The 21,044-nt window shown below is 43.0% G+C and overlaps 1 protein-coding gene and 1 non-coding gene across 4 annotated transcripts in view; both read left to right on the forward strand.

The window, feature by feature from the left end:
• KHDC4 (KH domain containing 4, pre-mRNA splicing factor) overlaps positions 1-21,044 on the forward strand; it is a 29,778-nt gene extending 8,734 nt beyond the window's left edge. Inside the window, exons 5-14 of one of the 3 annotated variants that reach the window (XM_074938553.1) lie at positions 1,339-1,391; positions 12,686-12,849; positions 13,174-13,385; positions 14,088-14,148; positions 14,971-15,028; positions 15,280-15,533; positions 16,086-16,241; positions 17,508-17,620; positions 18,457-18,548; positions 19,572-21,044. In XM_074938553.1, coding sequence (XP_074794654.1) covers positions 1,339-1,391; positions 12,686-12,849; positions 13,174-13,385; positions 14,088-14,148; positions 14,971-15,028; positions 15,280-15,533; positions 16,086-16,241; positions 17,508-17,620; positions 18,457-18,548; positions 19,572-19,771 — 1,363 coding nt within the window. In that variant the 3' untranslated portion in view covers positions 19,772-21,044. The remainder of the gene's footprint in view (positions 1-1,338; positions 1,392-12,685; positions 12,850-13,173; positions 13,386-14,087; positions 14,149-14,970; positions 15,029-15,279; positions 15,534-16,085; positions 16,242-17,507; positions 17,621-18,456; positions 18,549-19,571) is intronic. The other 2 variants (XM_074938554.1, XM_074938552.1) reach the window with 2 other exon arrangements.
• Positions 12,951-13,078, forward strand: LOC141977621 (small Cajal body-specific RNA 4). The gene has a single exon (XR_012636249.1).

The raw sequence follows: 21,044 nt of genomic DNA on the forward strand, positions 1-21,044 counted from the left end.
TAACATTCAAAGACCGGTGGGAGAGCACTTCAGCCTCTCTGCCACCTTTAAGTCTGTCACTGAGTGATTAATTTTGCAACGGAAAAACTTCAGGGACAGACTCCGGTGAGAAGCTGCTGAACTTGAATTCGTGTGCAGGCTAGATACCATTAACTTAGGTTTGAACAGAGACTGGGAATGGCTCGGTCATTACACTAATTGAATCTATTTCCCCATGTTAAGTATCCTCACACCTTCGTGTCAACTGTCTGAAATGGGCCATCTTGATTATCACTTCAAAAGTTTTTTTTCCCCCCTGCTGATAATAGCTCCTCTTAATTAATTAGCCTCTTACAGTCGGTATGGGTACTTCCACCTTTTCATGTTCTCTGTATGTATAAATATCTTACTATATGTTCCATTCTGTGCATCTGATAAAGTGGGCTGTAGCCCATGTAAGCTTATGCTCAGATAAATTTGTTAGTCTCTAAGGTGCCACAAGTACTCCTGTTCTTTTTAAATTAGTAGTTTATCATAATGCTGTTGATGAAATTGCAGCATGATGTAAATTTCGAGGTACGTTTTCTTTACATAACCAGCTCAAGGATAGGTGCCTTCATGAATGTGACCAGGGTGGAGTTTCACTTTTCAGATCTATAAATGCATATTTAATATTTTGCTGCACTATTAAATAGCATGTGTGTGGGAGATGTTATGCGCTTCATTATGGAACTCTGGATTATGGCTTGCATGCTGTTAAGAGTGAAATCCTGGCCCCAAGTCAATGGGAGTTTTGCCATTGGCTTCAGTAGAGCCAAGATGTCACTCCTAGTGAGGAGCACACTGGTGTGGAGCTTGCCATCTCTTGGGCTAGTAGACCTGTCACAATAAAAGTCTGGGAGATGGCAGCATGTTAATATGCAAACCACAAAGTGAAACTGACAAAGCTTGGGCAATTGCACCGGATAAGTGAAATCCAAAGAGTAAATGCAACGTAAATGATTAAAATTAATTATATTTTTCAAGTTCCTGGTTTTATTAATCTAGGGAGTCTTCATTCATTCAAATAAGGAACTTCTGAATTTTTTTATGTAGATTGTATCCCTTTGCCTATCAAGGGGTCATGAAATTCAATGAAAAATACGTAGTTAAGAAATACTCAGTTACTTTTATTTACACTTTCTCAGGCTGCTGATCTCTGCTTTGCTGCCATTTCTCTCAGAATTCAGCAGGGATTGTTGTTATATTTATTAACGAAAAGTATGTAGCATTATCAAAACTGTGATGGAATTGGGATGAATTCATTACTGGATGGTGATGTCAGTGCTTTCATAGAATGTTTTGGTTTTCTTTTAATAGGGATCGGCCTTTGTATCTCCATGTCCAGGGGCAGACACGAGAGCTAGTTGACAGTAAGTAATACATAATTTTGTGTCCTGTATTATTGCGTTTTTTTATTAATTTGATATATATTTTTATTATGAGCTGTAAATCATCTGGGAGAAGGTAACAGTTCATGCACTAATGGTAAATCCCTTGTTGGTTGAAAAGACAGAAGCATTTTCCATTGCATCCTACAAGTCATCAAACTAAGGCTTTGATGGACCACAAGGTGTGACTTGTTGAGCTCAGGTGCAGCCCCACTATCAAAAGGAATAATCTGCCATCTGTCCGCAGGTGAGACACAGCAAGAACTGGCATGGTGGAGCATAAGTGGAGAGGCCCTCTCTCTGATCATGTATGTTCAAATCTAAGGATACGTGCCTACATTTAAACCTCTGCAGCGGCACAGCTTCAATACTGCAACTGCGCCACTATAGTACTTCAGTGTAGATGCTGCCTATGCTGACAGGAGGGGTTCTCCCATTGGTGAAGGTAATCCACCTCCCTGAGAGGCGGTAGCTCGGTTGATGGAAGAATTTTTCCATGAACCTAGCACTGTCTACACCGGCGGTTAGGTCAGCGTAGCTACATCTCTAGGTGTGGATTTTTCACACCCCTGAGACACAGAGCTATGCCAGTGTAAACTCCCAGTGTAGACCAGCCCTCAGTGTTGTTGTTAGAAAAGGTGAGTTTTGAATTAGAGAGGCTAGATTGCATAGCCCACCAACACAAATTTTAAAAAAAGCAAAGGAATAAATAAAGTTGTTCAACTTCACATCTGCTCTTCTTGTCAGTTCACCCTCCCAGTTTACCTCCTTTACACTACTTGCAGCCCTCATATGCCCACCCTAATCCTGATAAACCAGTGTGAAACCTTTCCTGTAATGTACAGATTTATCAATATATGCAGATTTCAATTATGTAATTTCTACATACAAATATTTTTAAATAATTGCTAATATAGATCACCCAACTGCATAGATTATCCTAAACATTACTGGGGAGAAAAAACACATCTTATTACCACTTGCAGTCTGACACAAGGACCCCAGTTCTGGCCAGAACATCTGTTGGGTCCCCATGTTGGGAATTCTCTTGGCACAGGGCCAGCATAGGTCACCACATCCTGTTCTCCTTTGCAGGCCCCATTATAATGGAACGTTGGAATATTGCTGGATCACTTTGTAGTTAGGATATTTTGGGCTGTGGAGCAGCTCCATAGGTAGCTGTGGGGGTAACAGCTGTAGGTTAGAACAGCAGTTGTGGGCCATGCCAGTCCCTGGACCAGGCCTGAATTCAGCGGTTGCAAAGATGGGGTAAAGCGACCTGTGCTCCTCTGTTCATTGGACTGCACCTGGGCAATATCTGGCTCCATATCAACCATATTTATTTGTTCTATGTTTTGCATTAATGACTAATATAGAGATTGTGATTTTGTACGTCGTTTTTATCTAATTTGTAAGTGAGGTGTCATAAATATAAAGGGAAGGGTAACCACCTTTCTGTATACACTGCTATAAAATCCCTCCTGGCCAGAGCCAAAACCCTTACTCCTGTAAAGGGTTAAGAAGCTAAGGTAACCTTGCTGGCACCTGACCCAAAATGACCAATGAGGGGAGAAGATACTTTCAAATCGGGGGGCGGGGGAAACAAAGGGGTCTGTCTGTCTGTGTGATGCTTTTGCCGGGAACAGATCAGGAATGCAGCCTTACAACTCCTGTTAAGTTAGTAAGTAAGCTAGCTAGCTAGAAATGCGTTAGATTTCCTTTTGTTTAATGGCTGGTAAAATAAGCTGTGCTGGATGGAATGTATATTCCTGTTTTTGTGTCTTTTTGTAACTTAAGGTTTTGCCTAGAGGGATTCTCTGTTTTGAATCTGATTACCCTGTAAGGTATTTACCATCCTGATTTTACAGAGGTGATTCTTTTACCTTTTCTTTAATTAAAATTCTTCTTTTAAGAACCTGATTGATTTTTCATTGTTCTTAAGATCCAGGGGTTTGGGTCTGTGTTCACCTGTACAAATTGGTGAAGATTCTTATCAAGCCTTCGCCAGGAAAGGGGGTGTAGAGCTTGGGGGGGATATTTTGGGGGAAGACGTCTCCAATTGGGCTCTTTCCCTGTTCTTTGTTTAAAATGCTTGGTCGTGGCAGCATACGGTTCAAGGACGCAGGGAAGAAAGGTAAGCAGCAGGATACGGACCCTGGACTTCAGGAAAGCAGACTTCGACTCCCTCAGGGAACGGATGGGTAGGATCCCCTGGGGGACTATCATGAAGGGGAAGGGAGTCCAGGAGAGCTGGCTGTATTTCAAGGAATCCCTGTTGAGGTTACAGGGACAAACCATCCCGATGAGTCGAAAGAATAGTAAACATGGCAAGCGACCAGCTTGGCTTAATGGTGAAATCCTAGTGGATCTTAAACATAAAAAAGAAGCTTACAAGAAGTGGAAGGTTGGACATATGACCAGGGAAGAGTATAAAAATATTGCTCGGGCATGTAGGAAAGATATAAGGAGGGCCAAATCGCACCTGGAGCTGCAGCTAGCAAGAGATGTCAAGAGTAACAAGAAGGGTTTCTTCAGGTATGTTGGCAACAAGAAGAAAGCCAAGGAAAGTGTGGGCCCCTTACTGAATGAGGGAGGCAACCTAGTGACAGAGGATGTGGAAAAAGCTAATGTACTCAATGCTTTTTTTGCCTCTGTTTTCACTAACAAGGTCAGCTCCCAGACTGCTGCGCTGGGCATCACAGAATGGGGAAGAGATGGCCAGCCCTCTGTGGAGATAGAGGTGGTTAGGGACTATTTAGAAAAGCTGGACGTGCACAAGTCCATGGGGCCGGACGAGTTACATCCGAGAGTGCTGAAGGAATTGGCGGCTGTGATTGCAGAGCCCTTGGCCATTATCTTTGAAAACTCGTGGCGAACGGGGGAAGTCCCGGATGACTGGAAAAAGGCTAATGTAGTGCCAATCTTTAAAAAAGGGAAGAAGGAGGATCCTGGGAACTACAGGCCGGTCAGCCTCACCTCAGTCCCTGGAAAAATCATGGAGCAGGTCCTCAAAGAATCAATCCTGAAGCACTTACATGAGAGGAAAGTGATCAGGAACAGTCAGCATGGATTCACCAAGGGAAGGTCATGCCTGACTAATCTAATCGCCTTTTATGATGAGATTACTGGTTCTGTGGATGAAGGGAAAGCAGTGGATGTATTGTTTCTTGACTTTAGCAAAGCTTTTGACACGGTCTCCCACAGTATTCTTGTCAGCAAGTTAAAGAAGTATGGGCTGGATGAATGCACTATAAGGTGGGTAGAAAGCTGGCTAGATTGTCGGGCTCAACGGGTAGTGATAAATGGCTCCATGTCTAGTTGGCAGCCGGTGTCAAGTGGAGTGCCCCAGGGGTCGGTCCTGGGGCCGGTTTTGTTCAATATCTTCATAAATGATCTGGAGGATGGTGTGGATTGCACTCTCAGCAAATTTGCAGATGATACTAAACTGGGAGGAGTGGTAGATACGCTGGAGGGGAGGGATAGGATACAGAAGGACCTAGACAAATTGGAGGATTGGGCCAAAAGAAATCTGATGAGGTTCAATAAGGATAAGTGCAGGGTCCTGCACTTAGGATGGAAGAATCCAATGCACCGCTACAGACTAGGGACCGAATGGCTAGGCAGCAGTTCTGCGGAAAAGGACCTAGGGGTGACAGTGGACGAGAAGCTGGATATGAGTCAACAGTGTGCCCTTGTTGCCAAGAAGGCCAATGGCATTTTGGGATGTATAAGTAGGGGCATAGCCAGCAGATCGAGGGATGTGATCGTTCCCCTCTATTCGACACTGGTGAGGCCTCATCTGGAGTACTGTGTCCAGTTTTGGGCCCCACACTACAAGAAGGATGTGGATAAATTGGAGAGAGTCCAGCGAAGGGCAACAAAAATGATTAGGGGTCTAGAGCACATGACTTATGAGGAGAGGCTGAGGGAGCTGGGATTGTTTAGTCTGCAGAAGAGAAGAATGAGGGGGGATTTGATAGCTGCTTTCAACTACCTGAAAGGGGGTTCCAAAAAGGATGGCTCTAGACTGTTCTCAATGGTAGCAGATGACAGAACGAGGAGTAATGGTCTCAAGTTACAATGGGGGAGGTTTAGATTGGATATTAGGAAAAACTTTTTCACTAAGAGGGTGGTGAAACACTGGAATGCGTTACCTAGGGAGGTGGTAGAATCTCCTTCCTTAGAGGTTTTTAAGGTCAGGCTTGACAAAGCCCTGGCTGGGATGATTTAACTGGGAATTGGTCCTGCTTCGAGCAGGGGGTTGGACTAGATGACCTTCTGGGGTCCCTTCCAACCCTGATATTCTATGATTCTATGACATGGCAAAGTTTGTACCTTGGGGAAGTTTTTAACCTAAGCTGGTAAGAATAAGTTTAGAGAGTCTTTCGTGCAGGTCCCCACATCTGCACCCTAGAGTTCAGAGTGGGGAAGGAACCTTGACATGAGGTATGGTGGGTTTTTTTCTATCTGGAACCATAGACTCCTTTAACATGAGCTTTCAGTATTTTTACATTTTAATTTCAAGCATTTTGATTTTGCTCACTTTGAAATTCTGAACTAGTATTCTGTCTCCAAGCATACTGATAGCAAAATTCAGTTTGCAAAATCTAGGATGCACAAATGAGCTGGAACCAGAGTTATTAAGTTCTAATGTTTTTACCAGAATGTAATGTTCACGTGGCTCCCCAATATAAACAAGTCTTTTATTTTAGCCTATTTTGAAAAACAAAACCTAGATTGAAAAATAGGAAACTAGTTAAAAAAATCGTAAAGGTTGAGAACTCGCAAGTAAGAGAGGTTTCAGAGTAACAGCCGTGTTAGTCTGTATTCGCAAAAAGAAAAGGAGTACTTGTGGCACCTTAGAGACTAACCAATTTATTTGAGCATAAGCTTTCGTGAGCTACAGCTCACTTCATCGGATGCATACTTTCCACAGTATGCATCCGATGAAGTGAGCTGTAGCTCACGAAAGCTTATGCTCAAATAAATTGGTTAGTCTCTAATGTCTACACTACGGAATAAGGTCGAATTTATAGAAGTCGGTTTTTTAGAAATCGGTTTTATATATTCGAGTGTGTGTGTCCCCACAGAAGTGCATTAACTCGGCGGAGTGCTTCCACAGTACCGAGGCTAGAGTCGACTTCCGGAGCGTTGCACTGTGGGTAGCTATCCCACAGTTCCCGCAGTCTCCACTGCCCATTGGAATTCTGGGTTGAGATCCCAACGCCTGATGGGGCTGAAACATTGTCACGGGTGGTTCTGGGTACATATCGTCAGTCCCCCCTTCCCTCCCTCCCTCCCTCCCTCCGTGAAAGCAAGGGCAGACAATCGTTTCGCGCCTTTTTTTCCTGAGTTACCTGTGCGGACGCCATACCACCGCAAGCATGGAGCCCACTCAGGTAACCGTCACCGTATGTCTCCTGGGTGCTGGCAGACGCGGTACGGCATTGCTACACAGTAACAGCAACCCATTGCCTTCTGGCAGCAGACGGTGCAGTATGACTGATAGCTGTCCTCGTCATGTCCAAGGTGCTCCTGGCCACGTCAGCTGGGAGCGCCTGGGCAGACGTGGGCGCAGGGACTAAATTTTTGGTGACTTGACCAGGTCATTCTCTTTAGTCCTGCAGTCAGTCCTATTGAACCGTCTAATGGTGATCAGGCAGGCAATACGGATTGCTAGCAGTCGTATTGTACCATCTTCTGCCGGGCAGGCAAGAGATGACGATGGCTAGCAATCGTATTGTACCATCTTCTGCCGAGCATCCATGAGATGAGGATGGCTAGCAGTCATATTGCACCATCTTCTGCCAGGCAGGCAAGAGATGAGGATGGCTAGCAGTCGTACTGTACCATCTTCTGCCGAGCAGCCATGAGATGTGGATGGCATGCAGTCCTTCTGCACCGTCTGCTGCCAGCCAAAGATGTAAAAGATAGATGGAGTGGATCAAAACAAGAAATAGACCAGATTTGTTTTGTACTCATTTGCTTCCTCCCCTGTCTAGGGGACTCATTCCTCTAGGTCACACTGCAGTCACTCACAGAGAAGGTGCAGCGAGGTAAATCTAGCCATGTATCAATCAGAGGCCAGGCTAACTCCTTGTTCCAATAAGAACAATAACTTAGGTGCACCATTTCTTATTGGAACCCTCCGTGAAGTCCTGCCTGAACTACTCCTTGATGTAAAGCCACCCCCTTTGTGGATTTTAGCTCCCTGAAGCCAACCCTGTAAGCCGTGTCGTCAGTCGCCCCTCCCTCCGTCAGAGCAATGGCAGACAATCATTCCGCGCCTTTTTTCTGTGCGGACGCCATACCAAGGCAAGCATGGAGTCCGCTCAGCTCACTTTGGCAATTAGGAGCACATTAAACACCACACGCATTATCCAGCAGTATATGCAGCACCAGAACCTGGCAAAGCGCTACCGGGCGAGGAGGCGACGTCAGCGCGGTCACGTGAGTGATCAGGACATGGACACAGATTTCTCTGAAAGCATGGGCCCTGCCAATGCATGCATCATGGTGCTAATGGGGCAGGTTCATGCTGTGGAACGCCGATTCTGGGCTCGGGAAACAAGCACAGACTGGTGGGACTGCATAGTGTTGCAGGTCTGGGACGATTCCCAGTGGCTGCGAAACTTTCGCATGCGTAAGGGCACTTTCATGGAACTTTGTGACTTGCTTTCCCCTGCCCTGAAGCGCATGAATACCAAGATGAGAGCAGCCCTCACAGTTGAGAAGTGAGTGGCGATAGCCTTGTGGAAGCTTGCAACGCCAGACAGCTACCGGTCAGTTGGGAATCAATTTGGAGTGGGCAAATCTACTGTGGGGGCTGCTGTGATGCAAGTAGCCCACGCAATCAAAGATCTGCTGATATCAAGGGTAGTGACCCTGGGAAATGTGAAGGTCATAGTGGATGGCTTTGCTGCAATGGGATTCCCTAACTGTGGTGGGGCCATAGACGGAACCCATATCCCTATCTTGGCACCGGAGCACCAAGCCGGCAAGTACATAAACCGCAAGGGGTACTTTTCAATAGTGCTGCAAGCTCTGGTGGATCACAAGGGACGTTTCACCAACATCAACGTGGGATGGCCGGGAAAGGTACATGACGCTCGCATCTTCAGGAACTCTGGTCTGTTTCAAAAGCTGCAAGAAGGGACTTTATTCCCAGACCAGAAAATAACTGTTGGTGTTGTTGAAATGCCTATATGTATCCTTGGGGACCCAGCCTACCCCTTAATGCCATGGCTCATGAAGCCGTACACAGGCAGCCTGGACAGTAGTCAGGAGCTGTTCAACTACAGGCTGAGCAAGTGCAGAATGGTGGTAGAATGTGCATTTGGACGTTTAAAGGCGCGCTGGTGCAGTTTACTGACTCGCTTAGACCTCAGCGAAACCAATATTTCCACTGTTATTACTGCTTGCTGTGCGCTCCACAATATCTGTGAGAGTAAGGGGGAGACGTTTATGGCGGGGTGGGAGGTTGAGGCAAATCGCCTGGCTGCTGGTTACGCGCAGCCAGACACCAGGGCGGTTAGAAGAGCACAGGAGGGCGCGGTACGCATCAGAGAGGCTTTGAAAACCAGTTTCATGACTGGCCAGGCTACGGTGTGAAAGTTCTGTTTGTTTCTCCTTGATGAAACCCCCCGCCCCTTGGTTCGCTCTACTTCCCTGTAAGCTAACCACCCTCTCCTCCTCTCTTCGATCACCGCTTGCAGAGGCAATAGTCATTGTTGCTTCACATTCATGCATTCTTTATTCATTCATCACACAAATAGGGGGATGACTACCAAGGTAGCCCAGGAGGGGTGGTGGAGGAGGGAAGGAAAATGCCACACAGCACTTTAAAAGTTTACAACTTTAAAATTTATTGAATGACAGCCTTCTTTTTTTTGGGCAATCCTCTGAGGCGGAGTGGCTGGTTGGCCGGAGGCCCCCCCCACTGCGTTCTTGGGCGTCTGGGTGTGGAGGCTATGGAACTTGGGGAGGAGGGCGGTTGGTTACACGGGCTGTAGTGGCAGTCTGTGCTCCAGCTGCCTTTGCTGCAGCTCAACCATACACTGGAGCATACTGGTTTGGTCCTCCAGCAGCCTCAGCATTGAATCCTGCCTCCTCTCATCACGCTGCTGCCACATTCGAGCTTCAGCCCTGTCTTCAGCCCGCCACTTACTCTCTTCAGCCCGCCACCTCTCCTCCTGGTCATTTTGTGCTTTCCTGCAGTCTGACATTATTTGCCTCCACGCATTCGTCTGTGCTCTCAGTGTGGGAGGACAGCATGAGCTCGGAGAACATTTCATCTCGAGTGCGTTTTTTTTTTCTTTCTAATCTTCACTAGCCTCTGGGAAGGAGAAGATCCTGTGATCATTGAAACACATGCAGCTGGTGGAGGAGAAAAAAAGGGACAGCGGTATTTAAAAAGACACATTTTATAAAACAGTGGCTACACTCTTTCAGGGTAAACCTTGCTGTTAACATTACATACATAGCACATGTGCTTTCGTTACAAGGTCGCATTTTGCCTCCCCCCACCGCGTGGCTACCCCCTCAACCCTCCCCCCTCCCTGTGGCTAACAGCAGGGAACATTTCTGTTCAGCCGCAGGCAAACAGCCCAGCAGGAATGGGCTCCTCTGAGTGTCCCCTGAAGAAAAGCACCCTATTTCAACCAGGTGACCATGGATTATATCTCACTCTCCTGAGGATAACACAGAGAGATAAAGAACGGATGTTGCTTGAACGCCAGCAAACATACACTGCAATGCTTTGTTGTACAATGATTCCCGAGTACGTGTTACTGGCCTGGAGTGGTAAAGTGTCCTACCATGAAGGACGCAATAAGTCTGCCCTCCCCAGAAACCTTTTGCAAAGGCTTTGGGAGTATATCCAGGAGAGCCGCGAATGCCAGGGCAAAGTAATCCTTTCACATGCTTGCTTTTAAACCATGTATAGTATTTTAAAAGGTACACTCACTGGAGGTCCCTTCTCCGCCTGCTGGGTCCAGGAGGCAGCCTTGGGTGGGTTCAGGGGGTGCTGGCTCCAGGTCCAGGGTGAGAAACAGTTCCTGGCTGTCGGGAAAACCGGTTTCTCCTCTTGCTTGCTGTGAGCTATCTACAACCTCGTCGTCGTCATCATCTTCTTCATCCCCAAAACCTGCTTCCGTATTGCCTCCATCTCCATTGAAGGAGTCAAACAACACGGCTGGGGTAGTGGTGGCTGAACCCCCTAAAATGGCATGCAGCTCATCATAGAAGCGGCATGTTTGGGGCTCTGACCCGGAGCGGCCGTTCGCCTCTCTGGTTTTCTGGTAGGCTTGCCTCAGCTCCTTCAGTTTCACGCGGCACTGCTTCGGGTCCCTGTTATGGCCTCTGTCCTTCATGCCCTGGGAGATTTTGACAAAGGTTTTGGCATTTTGAAAACTGGAACGGAGTTCTGATAGCACGGATTCCTCTCCCCATACAGCGATCAGATCCCGTACCTCCCGTTCGGTCCATGCTGGAGCTCTTTTGCAATTCTGAGACTCCATCATGGTCACCTCTGCTGATGAGCTCTGCATGGTCACCTGCAGCTTGCCACGCTGGCCAAACAGGAAATGAGATTCAAAAGTTCATGGTTCTTTTCCTGTCTACCTGGCCAGTGCTTCTGAGTTGAGAGTGCTGTCCAGAGCGGTCAAAATGGAGCACTCTGGGATAGCTCCCGGAGGCCAATGCCGTTGAATTGTGTCCACAGTACCCCAAATTCGACCCGGCAAGGCCGATTTAAGCGCTAATCCACTTGTCGGGGTGGAGCAAGGAAATCGATTTTAAGAGCCCTTTAAGTCGAAATAAAGGGCTTCATCGTGTGGACGGGTGCAGGTTTACATCGATTTAATGCTGCTAAATTCAACCTAAAGTCCTAGTGTAGACCAGGGCTTAGGTGCCACAAGTACTCCTTTTCTTTTTACAAGTAAGAGACTTGCACTGTGGTGTAATGGGTAGTGTTAAGGATGAGGCCAGGCCCATGGACTCTTCATATTAGAGACTGGAAAGTGTTGCTGTGGAACTTTTTTTTTTAACTCGTTTTAGGATTTCTAATCAATGAGTGGTATGCTTCCTGTTTTGTTTCTCACAGATGATGGTGGTGATCCCTGAGAGCATGTGTAATTTTACTTGTTTAAGTGTTAAATTAATAACTGACTAAAGTCAGTTGGGAATGATTAACTTAATGGAGAAATAATGATTTGTTTGAATCTCCGGAACAATGTGATCTTAAGCTCCATGTGAAAGGTACTTGTGTTCATGATGAGAAAACAGCACTAAAAACACCTGTGTTCTTTTAAAAATCTGATCTTTTAGATCATGAAAATTAAGAAAATTGTTCTCTCCTGGGTGAAGTCACTCCCCCAAGTTTCATCTGGGGAAAAATTGCTAGCAAAAAATAAAAACCCTTAACATTTATAATGGAAATAAAGGCAAACATCTCTCTAGTAAGTATCAGTAAGAGTGATTCTTTTCTGCTAAGGATTACATAACATCAGTAAAATCCTCAAGATGACTTAGTTTTCAGTAGTCTAAATGTATGTAGAGTAGTGGCAACATGATTTAAATTATATTTAATATAACAAATAATGTGAAGATGTGGCAAATTAAGTGGCCCAGGAGTAGAATTGCAGTACAGTGAATGTGTAGACTGTATCAGTTGCCTTAGTTTGCTTTTGTTCAGGTATCTTGTCCACGTGTCCTTTTAGCACTCCGAAGTTAGCATGTGTATAATACTAGTATAAATGTAGAGTATTTGTTTCTGTGTAAACTGACTGGAATGCCAGGGCTGTATTTTGTTTAGCACTGTGTCACTTTAAGGGTTGGAACTCTGCTGAAGAGGTCAGAATGAAACAGATCTGGGGAAGCAGTTTATTGCTCCTGGAAGACTTTCCAGCATTGGGTTGTTTGGGGTAGTTTTTTTGTTTTTGCAACCTGTGCATACTTGTTTGGATTCTGAAAAGTTTTATTAGAATGCTCCAGTTTCAAACACCCCCTGGTTTGGGAATATAGCATCTACTTGGTGTAAAGGATTGGCACTGGCACTCTGGAAATAGAAAAGACATGGCTGATCTCCTGTGTATGTAATATCAAGGCATTAACATCAGGCAAGCCAGTAATGCAGATATTGTTTACAGCAAGAGCAGGTTGCTGGCTTGGGTAGTCCAATCAAAGGAAAGGATTTAAAGTATGAAGAACCCGAAGATCTAGTCATTTGGTAGGATGCTTTTCCTGAAATTAAAGTGGTATTGTGTTATACCCAACAGGAGCTGTAAACCGAATTAAAGAAATAATTACTAATGGAGTAGTGAAAGCTGCCACTGGTTCCAGTCCAACTTTCAATGGAGCTACAGTTACCGTTTATCACCAGCCTGCTCCCATCGCCCAACTGTCTTCCGCTGTTGGCCAGAAGCCTCCATTCCAATCAGGGGTATGTAATGCATACCTGTGATTCTTATAGTATTTTATGCTCATATTGTAAGATTTATCCATTTATAAATTTGTCTTTTTAAACTCTTATTTGCTGTGATAACTGGAGGATTAACAAGGTAGAGTCTGTAAAGTGGGGCTCTGCTGATACCATCCTCCTAGAGGAAGGGGACGGAGAGAGCAGTCCTACTTACAGAAGAGCAGAGGACTGACTGTACCATCCAACATTTAAACTTCCTCCTACAGAAGTCAGAATAGTTATCCTTTGAAATGAGTTGTAAACTTTATACATAGAATGATTAGCTGTCTACTGTTATGTTTGCAGATGCATTACGTTCAGGACAAATTATTTGTTGGTCTGGAACATGCTGTACCTACATTTAATGTGAAGGAAAAGGTGGAAGGGCCTGGCTGCTCCTACTTACAACACATTCAAATTGAGACTGGTGCCAAGGTCTTCCTACGTGGGAAGGGCTCAGGCTGCATAGAGCCAGCTTCAGGCAGAGAAGCCTTTGAACCTATGTACATCTACATAAGGTATGGGTAATTTTAAGAAGCTGTGCGATCTAGTCATTTGGAATGTAATTTCAGGTTATGCTGAAAGCATAGAAATATCTTCATCTGACAGCTGAGTAAGCTTGAATGAAACACTGTCTAATGTAGCAACTGCTTTTATTAAGAGGTAAAATTGCATGCAGTTTAATCTTAACTTACTGCTTTGCACAAGAACACAGTACAGTGTAGTTCTAGTTGGATTTGTTTAGAAAGAGATGTTATGCCCCCGTTTAAATGTTTCATAAAACACTACGTCTATACACTCTAAGTACCGTCAAATTGTTACTGAGAGCAGAAGATGGGCTACAGGAAGAATGTAGAATTTTCCTTTTAATGTTGACTGATAGTGTCTTACAAGTGGTAGAATTTAAAAGGAAAACACAATGTTCTTCTTTCAGTCAGGTCACTGACCTCTGTAGTACTTCCTGTACTTTGAACTTTCGTTGTAAAAGGAAGTGGGGGCACATTTACTTTCTAAATGAAAGTTCAGAGGTCTAGATGTGCTGTTGAGCAGACAAGCAGTTGATCACCTATACGAAGGGAGAGGGAAAAGGCCTGGTACTGCGCTACCCAATGGAGGAAGTAAAGAGGAAGAAGCACCCAAGTCTAGTCATAAAATTCAGTCATAAAAGAGCAAGACCACTAATGCACTTTTTTTCAAGTTCCTGACTCTTGTTTTTTCAGTCATCCAAAACCAGAAGGTCTGGCAGCTGCCAAAAAGCTGTGTGAGAATCTATTACAAACTGTAAGTGACTTTTAATGGTGGCTTATTCCCATAAATATGAGATTTCAGGGTCCCTTTTAGCTCTGCTATGCCTCAGTGTTGTAACTGCTTTTATTATGCTCTCGGCAAAACTTTTCATAAGCTTTGACATACTGGTGGTGGTATGTTTCAAGGAAACAACTGGCTTTGAGCAGGGGTGTGTGCAAGAGGGGGAAGCAGTGATATGGGCCCTCCCAGTAATCAGTGGGGGATACAGAACTCTTTTTGCTCCTGGGCTGTGGCAGGGAGAGCGAGAGAGCTCCCCTCTCCCCAAATCAGCCCTGGGAAAGCAAAACTCCTTCTGCCCCTGGACTGCGGCGGGGAGAGTGGAACTTCTCTAGCCCTGCGCTCTCCCCGCCACAGCCCCAGGGCTGATGGAGTTCTCTCTCCCCTTTGCAGCCGCGGGGGAGAAGAGCTCTCTCGCTCTTCCCTGCTGCAGTCCAGGAACAGGAGGAGTTCTGCGGAGGAGTTTACTCCCCACCCCCCGCCAGAGGAGTTCTGCATCCCTTCTAAGGATAAAAATATTTCAGAATGTCATATCTAACCTTTAGTGACTCCAGCAATACATCTCTGGTAAAAATCTGTCATGCTACCATGCCATACCAGTGACTTAGTTTTGTCCTTTTCCTTTTATTACTTGGTTCATTATCATTACTGTGCTCTTGGTAGAACCCAGAGTCAGGGCCACATTGTGCTAGTTGCTGGATAAATATGTAGTGTAAAATATTCTTTGCCCCACTAAGAGTTAATCTGACATGGTTCATGGTATACATTTATTTGCTAATCTATTAATGTCCTTTGAAGGTTCATGCTGAATACTCCCGATTTGTCAATCAAATAACCACTGCAGTACCTTTAGCAGGTATGTGTTAATATCTTTGAAGTTTGCAAGTTACATTGTTTCTATGAGCAATATTTACACTTACATATATTCCAGTCAGATGGTATTGGGCAACAGTCTTATTTTTCCCTGTCAATTTTGAAAGTCTTTCCCCTCATTTATCTTCAGTGAACAACAGCCCACCTTCTTTACCTTTCCTCGTCAATTACATTTTTTTTAGATTCTGCAGCTGATTTAGAAGTAATTATTTTTATTTTTTTTCTCCTCACCAGGTTTCACACAACCTGCTGCTATAAATAGTATACCTCCTCAGCCATCATACTATCCATCCAATGGCTACCAGTCTGGTTACCCTGTTGTTCCTCCTCCTCAGCAGCCAGTTCAACCACCTTATGGAGTACCAGGCATAGTACCACCTGCAGTGCCACTGGCACCTGGAGTGTTGACAACATTACCCACAGGAGTACCACCTGTGCCCACACAGTACCCAATTTCACAAGTACAACCTCCAGCTAGCACCGGCCAGGTAGAGAAAGGGATGTGTAACTTGGCCTAAAGTTCTTGGCTAACAAGTTTCTGCCTCTAATAGAGAAATCTTTATAGTAGCTCTAAGACTCAAGATGACTTTCTTCTTCAGGATATGCTTGTATAAAATACTTCTGCTATTTTGCTGGGTCTCTTTGAGTCATGTACTGCTACAATCACATAAGAGATGACAACTCCATTCATAGCATGTATCCATTAGTCAGGCAGAAATTTCTTGAATTCCCATTATCTGTGTTAATGTTGGAAATAATTTTAATTACCACAGGCATTTTCATAAACTGCACTACAGTTGCACTGGTAGAGTAGGTTTGAATAGCTATCACTTTAAGATAGCATTCCACAACTTCACTACTTAGTGGGCCTTTAAACTAAATACAATTTTTAAATTATTTGCCTTTTTAGTACTTATGAGGAGAAAGTACTGAAGTGTATTTTATTCCTTTGTGTAAACTTTAATTAGTTTAAACCGTTATCTTTGTTAGTGTAATATCAGATTCTTACATGCTATATTTTTAATTTTTGTGGTCACTAGAGTCCGCTGAGTGGGCCTTTTCTTCCTGCTGCCCCAGTAAAAACAACCTTGCCGACTGCTACACCGCCACAAGTCCAACCACAGCCTCAGGGCCAAAAGAGGCGCTTCACTGAGGAGCTACCAGATGAGAGAGAGTCAGGACTCCTGGGATACCAGGTGGAATAAAATAAGCAATTTTAGTACCTGCCTCCAATTCCCTTCCCTACGAAGAGACTTGGCTGTAAATTGATCATTCTTAATATAGTTTGAGTTGTTTCATGACTGTCACTTTAGGAGATGCTAGTGAATTATTAAATAGAATTTAAAATTTAATCATGAGCGATGAAGATGAGACTTCACACTTCTGTTCTTTGGAATAGATGCACCATTTGCATCTAGCACCTCCCATTTCTTTCAGACAAAAATTAAATCTTTCCTTTTCATAGTCTTCCATAATGAAAAGCAATTGTTGCTTTTGTTGTGAGACAAAGTATATTGATTGCTTTCAGAATCTTCTATTCAGGTTTCTAGCAGTTTTAGTAGTTAGGAGGATTGTTTGAGAAAGCATGAGGCATAAAGTTATGAGATAAAAATCTTACTCCATACAAACAGCCATATTTAATTTAATAAAAAATAATTTACAACTTTTCCTTAGACACTTCCATGTGTAAGGGAAGTTTCCACCATGGAAAAGTGCCTTCTCATGCCTGAAGTATTTTCCTGAGTCCAAATTGCCCCTGGTAAAATTTAACCGAACTTTCATTTAAAAGGCTGTTTTGGCAGAAAACATTTAAAAAATTACTCAGGATCAGAATCTCAAATGGCAGACATGTTTGCACCCACAAATGTATGTGACGTGAAAATTGGTGTTTCAAGTAGCATTCTGTTTTAGCCTATGAAGGAAGTAGATAGTTGTCTGGCTGCTTAATGGCAGTACAATCGAGCAGTGTGGGGAAGATGGGTTAGATGACGTGTAAGGTCTCTTCTACCTCAGCACTTGGGCCGAGATTGTTTAGGTATTGCAGTACTCAGCATTGCAACGTATAACTGGTTCGGGAGCCTAAATTTAATTTTCAAAAGGGATTAAAGCACTTAAGAGTCTGAATACCTTTAAAAATCTGGGCTTTAGACACTGTGGTTACAGATGCAATACAAAATTCTTTGTGACAATTCATAGATGTTTATATACATAAGCTACCTTGTTCAGGATACAGTAGGGAAAAGCATTTGGAATAACTACACTAGAGAGCAGTAGATATTTCCTGATCTCTTATGTATAGGGCAATCACAAAAATATTAGACCCAGAAAATTAGAAATATTAAACCCAGTCTGTAGTTTGCAATATACTCCGAAAGGTTGGTCTTCCTGACATTTTCATTAAGGAGCTGTAGCTTATATCACAGTTGTAGATTTGCTAATGCCATGTGTTTTTCTGCTCATAGCATGGACCCATTCATATGACTAATTTAGGTACAGGCTTCTCCAGTCAGAGTGAAATCGATGGGGCGGGATCGAAGCCAGCAAGTTCCTCAGGAAAGGAGAGAGAGAGGGACAGGTAAATGTTGTGTTTAACTAAAGTACGAAAGGATTACAGTCATATTTGTTAATCCTAAAGAAAAGTTGAACTTCTAAATCAGTGTTTCTCAAATTGTGGGCTGTGACCCACACAGGGGTCACAAAAGCCAATCAGAAGGGTTCTGAGGCACTGAAAATTTTCTTATCTAAAGATGATCTTGGTTCCCACTTCCTGCACACCCTTACCTTCAAGGTTAAGTATTCTCTGTCAACATCTTGAAACACTCACAAATTATGTTTGCTTCTCACTGAGATGTTTACTAAATGTGAAGTTGTTGCCATATTTTTTTTCTACCTCAAATGAGGAATAGCCAGTTCAGAGAGGTTGAGAAATAATGTTCGAGATCTTATTTGAGGACATGAAAAAATACATCTGGGATATTGGTAAAGTTTTAAAAACTCTCAAATCTTCTTTAGAACTAAGTGAATAACTTTCTTAGGTATTTTGAAATATAAGGGATCAGATTGTCAAGTTATCTGGAAACTTAATCATGGTGAGCTATCCGTGAGATGGCCCATCTACCTAGTTTGTTGTTGTGCTTGATGGGGAAAACATCATGCAAGCAGGATCTTTCTTTTAAAATCATAAGATAATGTTAATCTGTTTCTGGTAGATCTTTAGCAAGATGTTAGAATTCACTCCAATCCCATGTTGTATAATTTTACACACACCCCCCCTCCCCCTTTAAATCCCTCCTAACCCAATACTTTATATTGCTTAATTATTGAATAATTAAATTAATCAAATAGTTCAATAATTATTTTAAACATTACTAAATTATTTAATTTAATGAAATAATACTTTTATTAAAACAGGCAGTTGATGCCTCCACCAGCTTTTCCAGTGACCGGAATGAAAACCGAATCCGAAGAAAGAAATGGATCGGGGTCCTTATTGGGCAACCACGGTGAGCACAATGGACAAAACAAATTCATATGCAAAAGCAAGCTTGACTTGCAAGGTACTGATATAATGCTGACTTTGGCAAATACTGAAATGCCCAGTCAATTCTGGGCTGTCCTTGGGATTGCAACTCTAAGTGAGAAGATGGGCATGTTCCACTGGCTTTAAACCATGCATTTCTTACATGAGATACCTAGTTTCTGAGAGCTAAGGTAAATATTTAAGTGAGTGTTAGAAAAACCTTGGGAACTGTGATATGTGTAACTCCTAATTTGAAAGAAAGAAGAAGGCCTCTTTTTTGTTTTTGTTTTTTTTTTAATTTTGATAATCCGCCCAGGCACAGCTGATAAGAAATTGCTCTGTAACACTGGTATATCATATAGTTTTACATTCCCATCGGGCTCAAATTGTATAGCTCTGTATATTAAGACAATCACTAACATAAGCCATGTGTCTAGTAGACATTCTCCCAAAGTGGTCCACAACTAACAGAAATCCTTAGTGGATTCCATCTTTTCATAGGATTCTGTAGCATCAAATATTTGCTACTTGAGAGAACATTTTAAATCCTTGTTCTTGTAAGTGCCCTGAAAGTTGCACATTTCCTTGTATCCAAGAGCTGCAGACACAGTATATTAGTTTAACCTCAGTTTTTCCCCAATATTGATGCCAGAGTTTGTCGTTGTATTAGACTTCTTATGATTAAATTTGGACTTTTCTTTACATATTTATCTCTTAACGGTGAAATTGCCGTCACTTAAACTCATTTGCTAACTTTACCTTTCTTTTGTGTTTCTTTTTTCTTTCTCTGCTCTCTTACATGGTTCTGATGGATCACATGTGCTGTTGCTGGTGCTGTCTCGTGTGACATCCGACCTTGGGTGACCACTGACCCTGTGACCTCAAAATGGTGTCCAACTAACAATTTATAATTAACGTCTTTTTTTTATTTATTAACTTGTTTGGGGTATTTTTATCTTTTTCTTCCTTCTCGGGGCGGGGGGGGAGATGTTTTTTTTCCCTCTAGATCATCCAGCTAAGAAGATGAAAACGGCTGAAAAGGGGTTTGGATTGGTGTCTTATACTGGAGATTCATCAGATGAAGAAGAGGAACATGGTGGCCATAAAAATGCAAGTACTTTTTCACAGGCATGGAGTTTGGGATACCAGTATCCTTCCTCACAACAACGAGCTAAACAACAGATGCCATTTTGGATGGCACCATAGAAGCTACAGAACAGTTTTGTACCCTCAGTTACACCTTTTTTTCCTCTAGCAATAATGCATGTATATTACAAAACGAACTTTGCAAATGTACATTGTTCTTACCTTTGCAGAAGCTGCTAAAGGTGCACTATTCCCTTTTGAAAGGGATTCTATTATATTTTTACAATCCATATTTCTGCAGTGAATTTGTCATCTATGAAAAGTTATTTGAAATCACAAACTCAGTGCAGCACGGACTTTTTATACAGTGAGGGAATGTGCTCACAGAACAAGAACAGGGAGGTATGTCGCTCCTCCTGCATTTTCCACTTGCCCTGGATAGCTTGAGAAATGGAGACAGACAGCCAGGCTGACTTAAATACAGATTTTGTGTGTTAAGTAATTTTCCTTTTGTCAACTTGTGTTGGTCAGTGGTGACAACAGATGTCCTCAATGTTTGGACTTTCACTGGAGAAAGGAAAATCTATGCATTACACAATTAATTTTTAAGATCATGTTTCCTTAAATTGCTAATTTTATTTATTTTAAGCTGCTCCCATGTGTGTGTGTTTCCCCCCTTACCCCCCTTAATTCCAAAATGCAATTTCAGTAACTCAAAATAACTTTTGGTTCTAGGCAAATTTCTTGGGTTTTGGGGGGGGGGAAATATAGGTTTTCCCCATAATTTTCTATTTTGGATGGATTTGGCTTGCTACTAATACTTGGACATATTTGGAATATCAGTGGTATGTACGCTCTAACCTTCTTCAGCTGGTCCATGTGATACTACTTGTCATGTAGGTGTCAGTCTGTTAATTTCTGTCTGATTCCACCAGTTTTGTTTTATGACTGTTTAACAAAGTAATATAGCATCCTGGTTTGTGTATCTCCAAAGACCTGATTGCAAGCACTGCTATTACACTGAAGCACAGAAGCGAAACCTCTGAATAAATTGTGGATTGTTTACAGTGACTGGAACTGCAAAGGGGCCTTTCTTATCATGGCAAGCTGTTGCCAAAAGATTACTCTTTTGTATTGATAACATTGATGTGTGAATCCACTAATGTGTGGTGGGACACAATGTAAATGGAGGTGCGGGTCTGCATTTGAAACATGAGTAATAGTTTGAAGTATTGTAATAAGTGTAACTTTTACACATTTTGACTACCTTGCAGGCTGGCTGGCTTTGTATAAACTTATTCTCTGGTTTCCTACATGTTGTAAATAATTATAGAAACATAATTTCCTTATAAATAAATGTACAAATATTCCTTTTGCTTCCATCTTTTTTCTT

Source organism: Natator depressus, chromosome 24 (assembly GCF_965152275.1).
Source record: "Natator depressus isolate rNatDep1 chromosome 24, rNatDep2.hap1, whole genome shotgun sequence".
Taxonomy (NCBI): Eukaryota; Metazoa; Chordata; order Testudines; family Cheloniidae; genus Natator; species Natator depressus.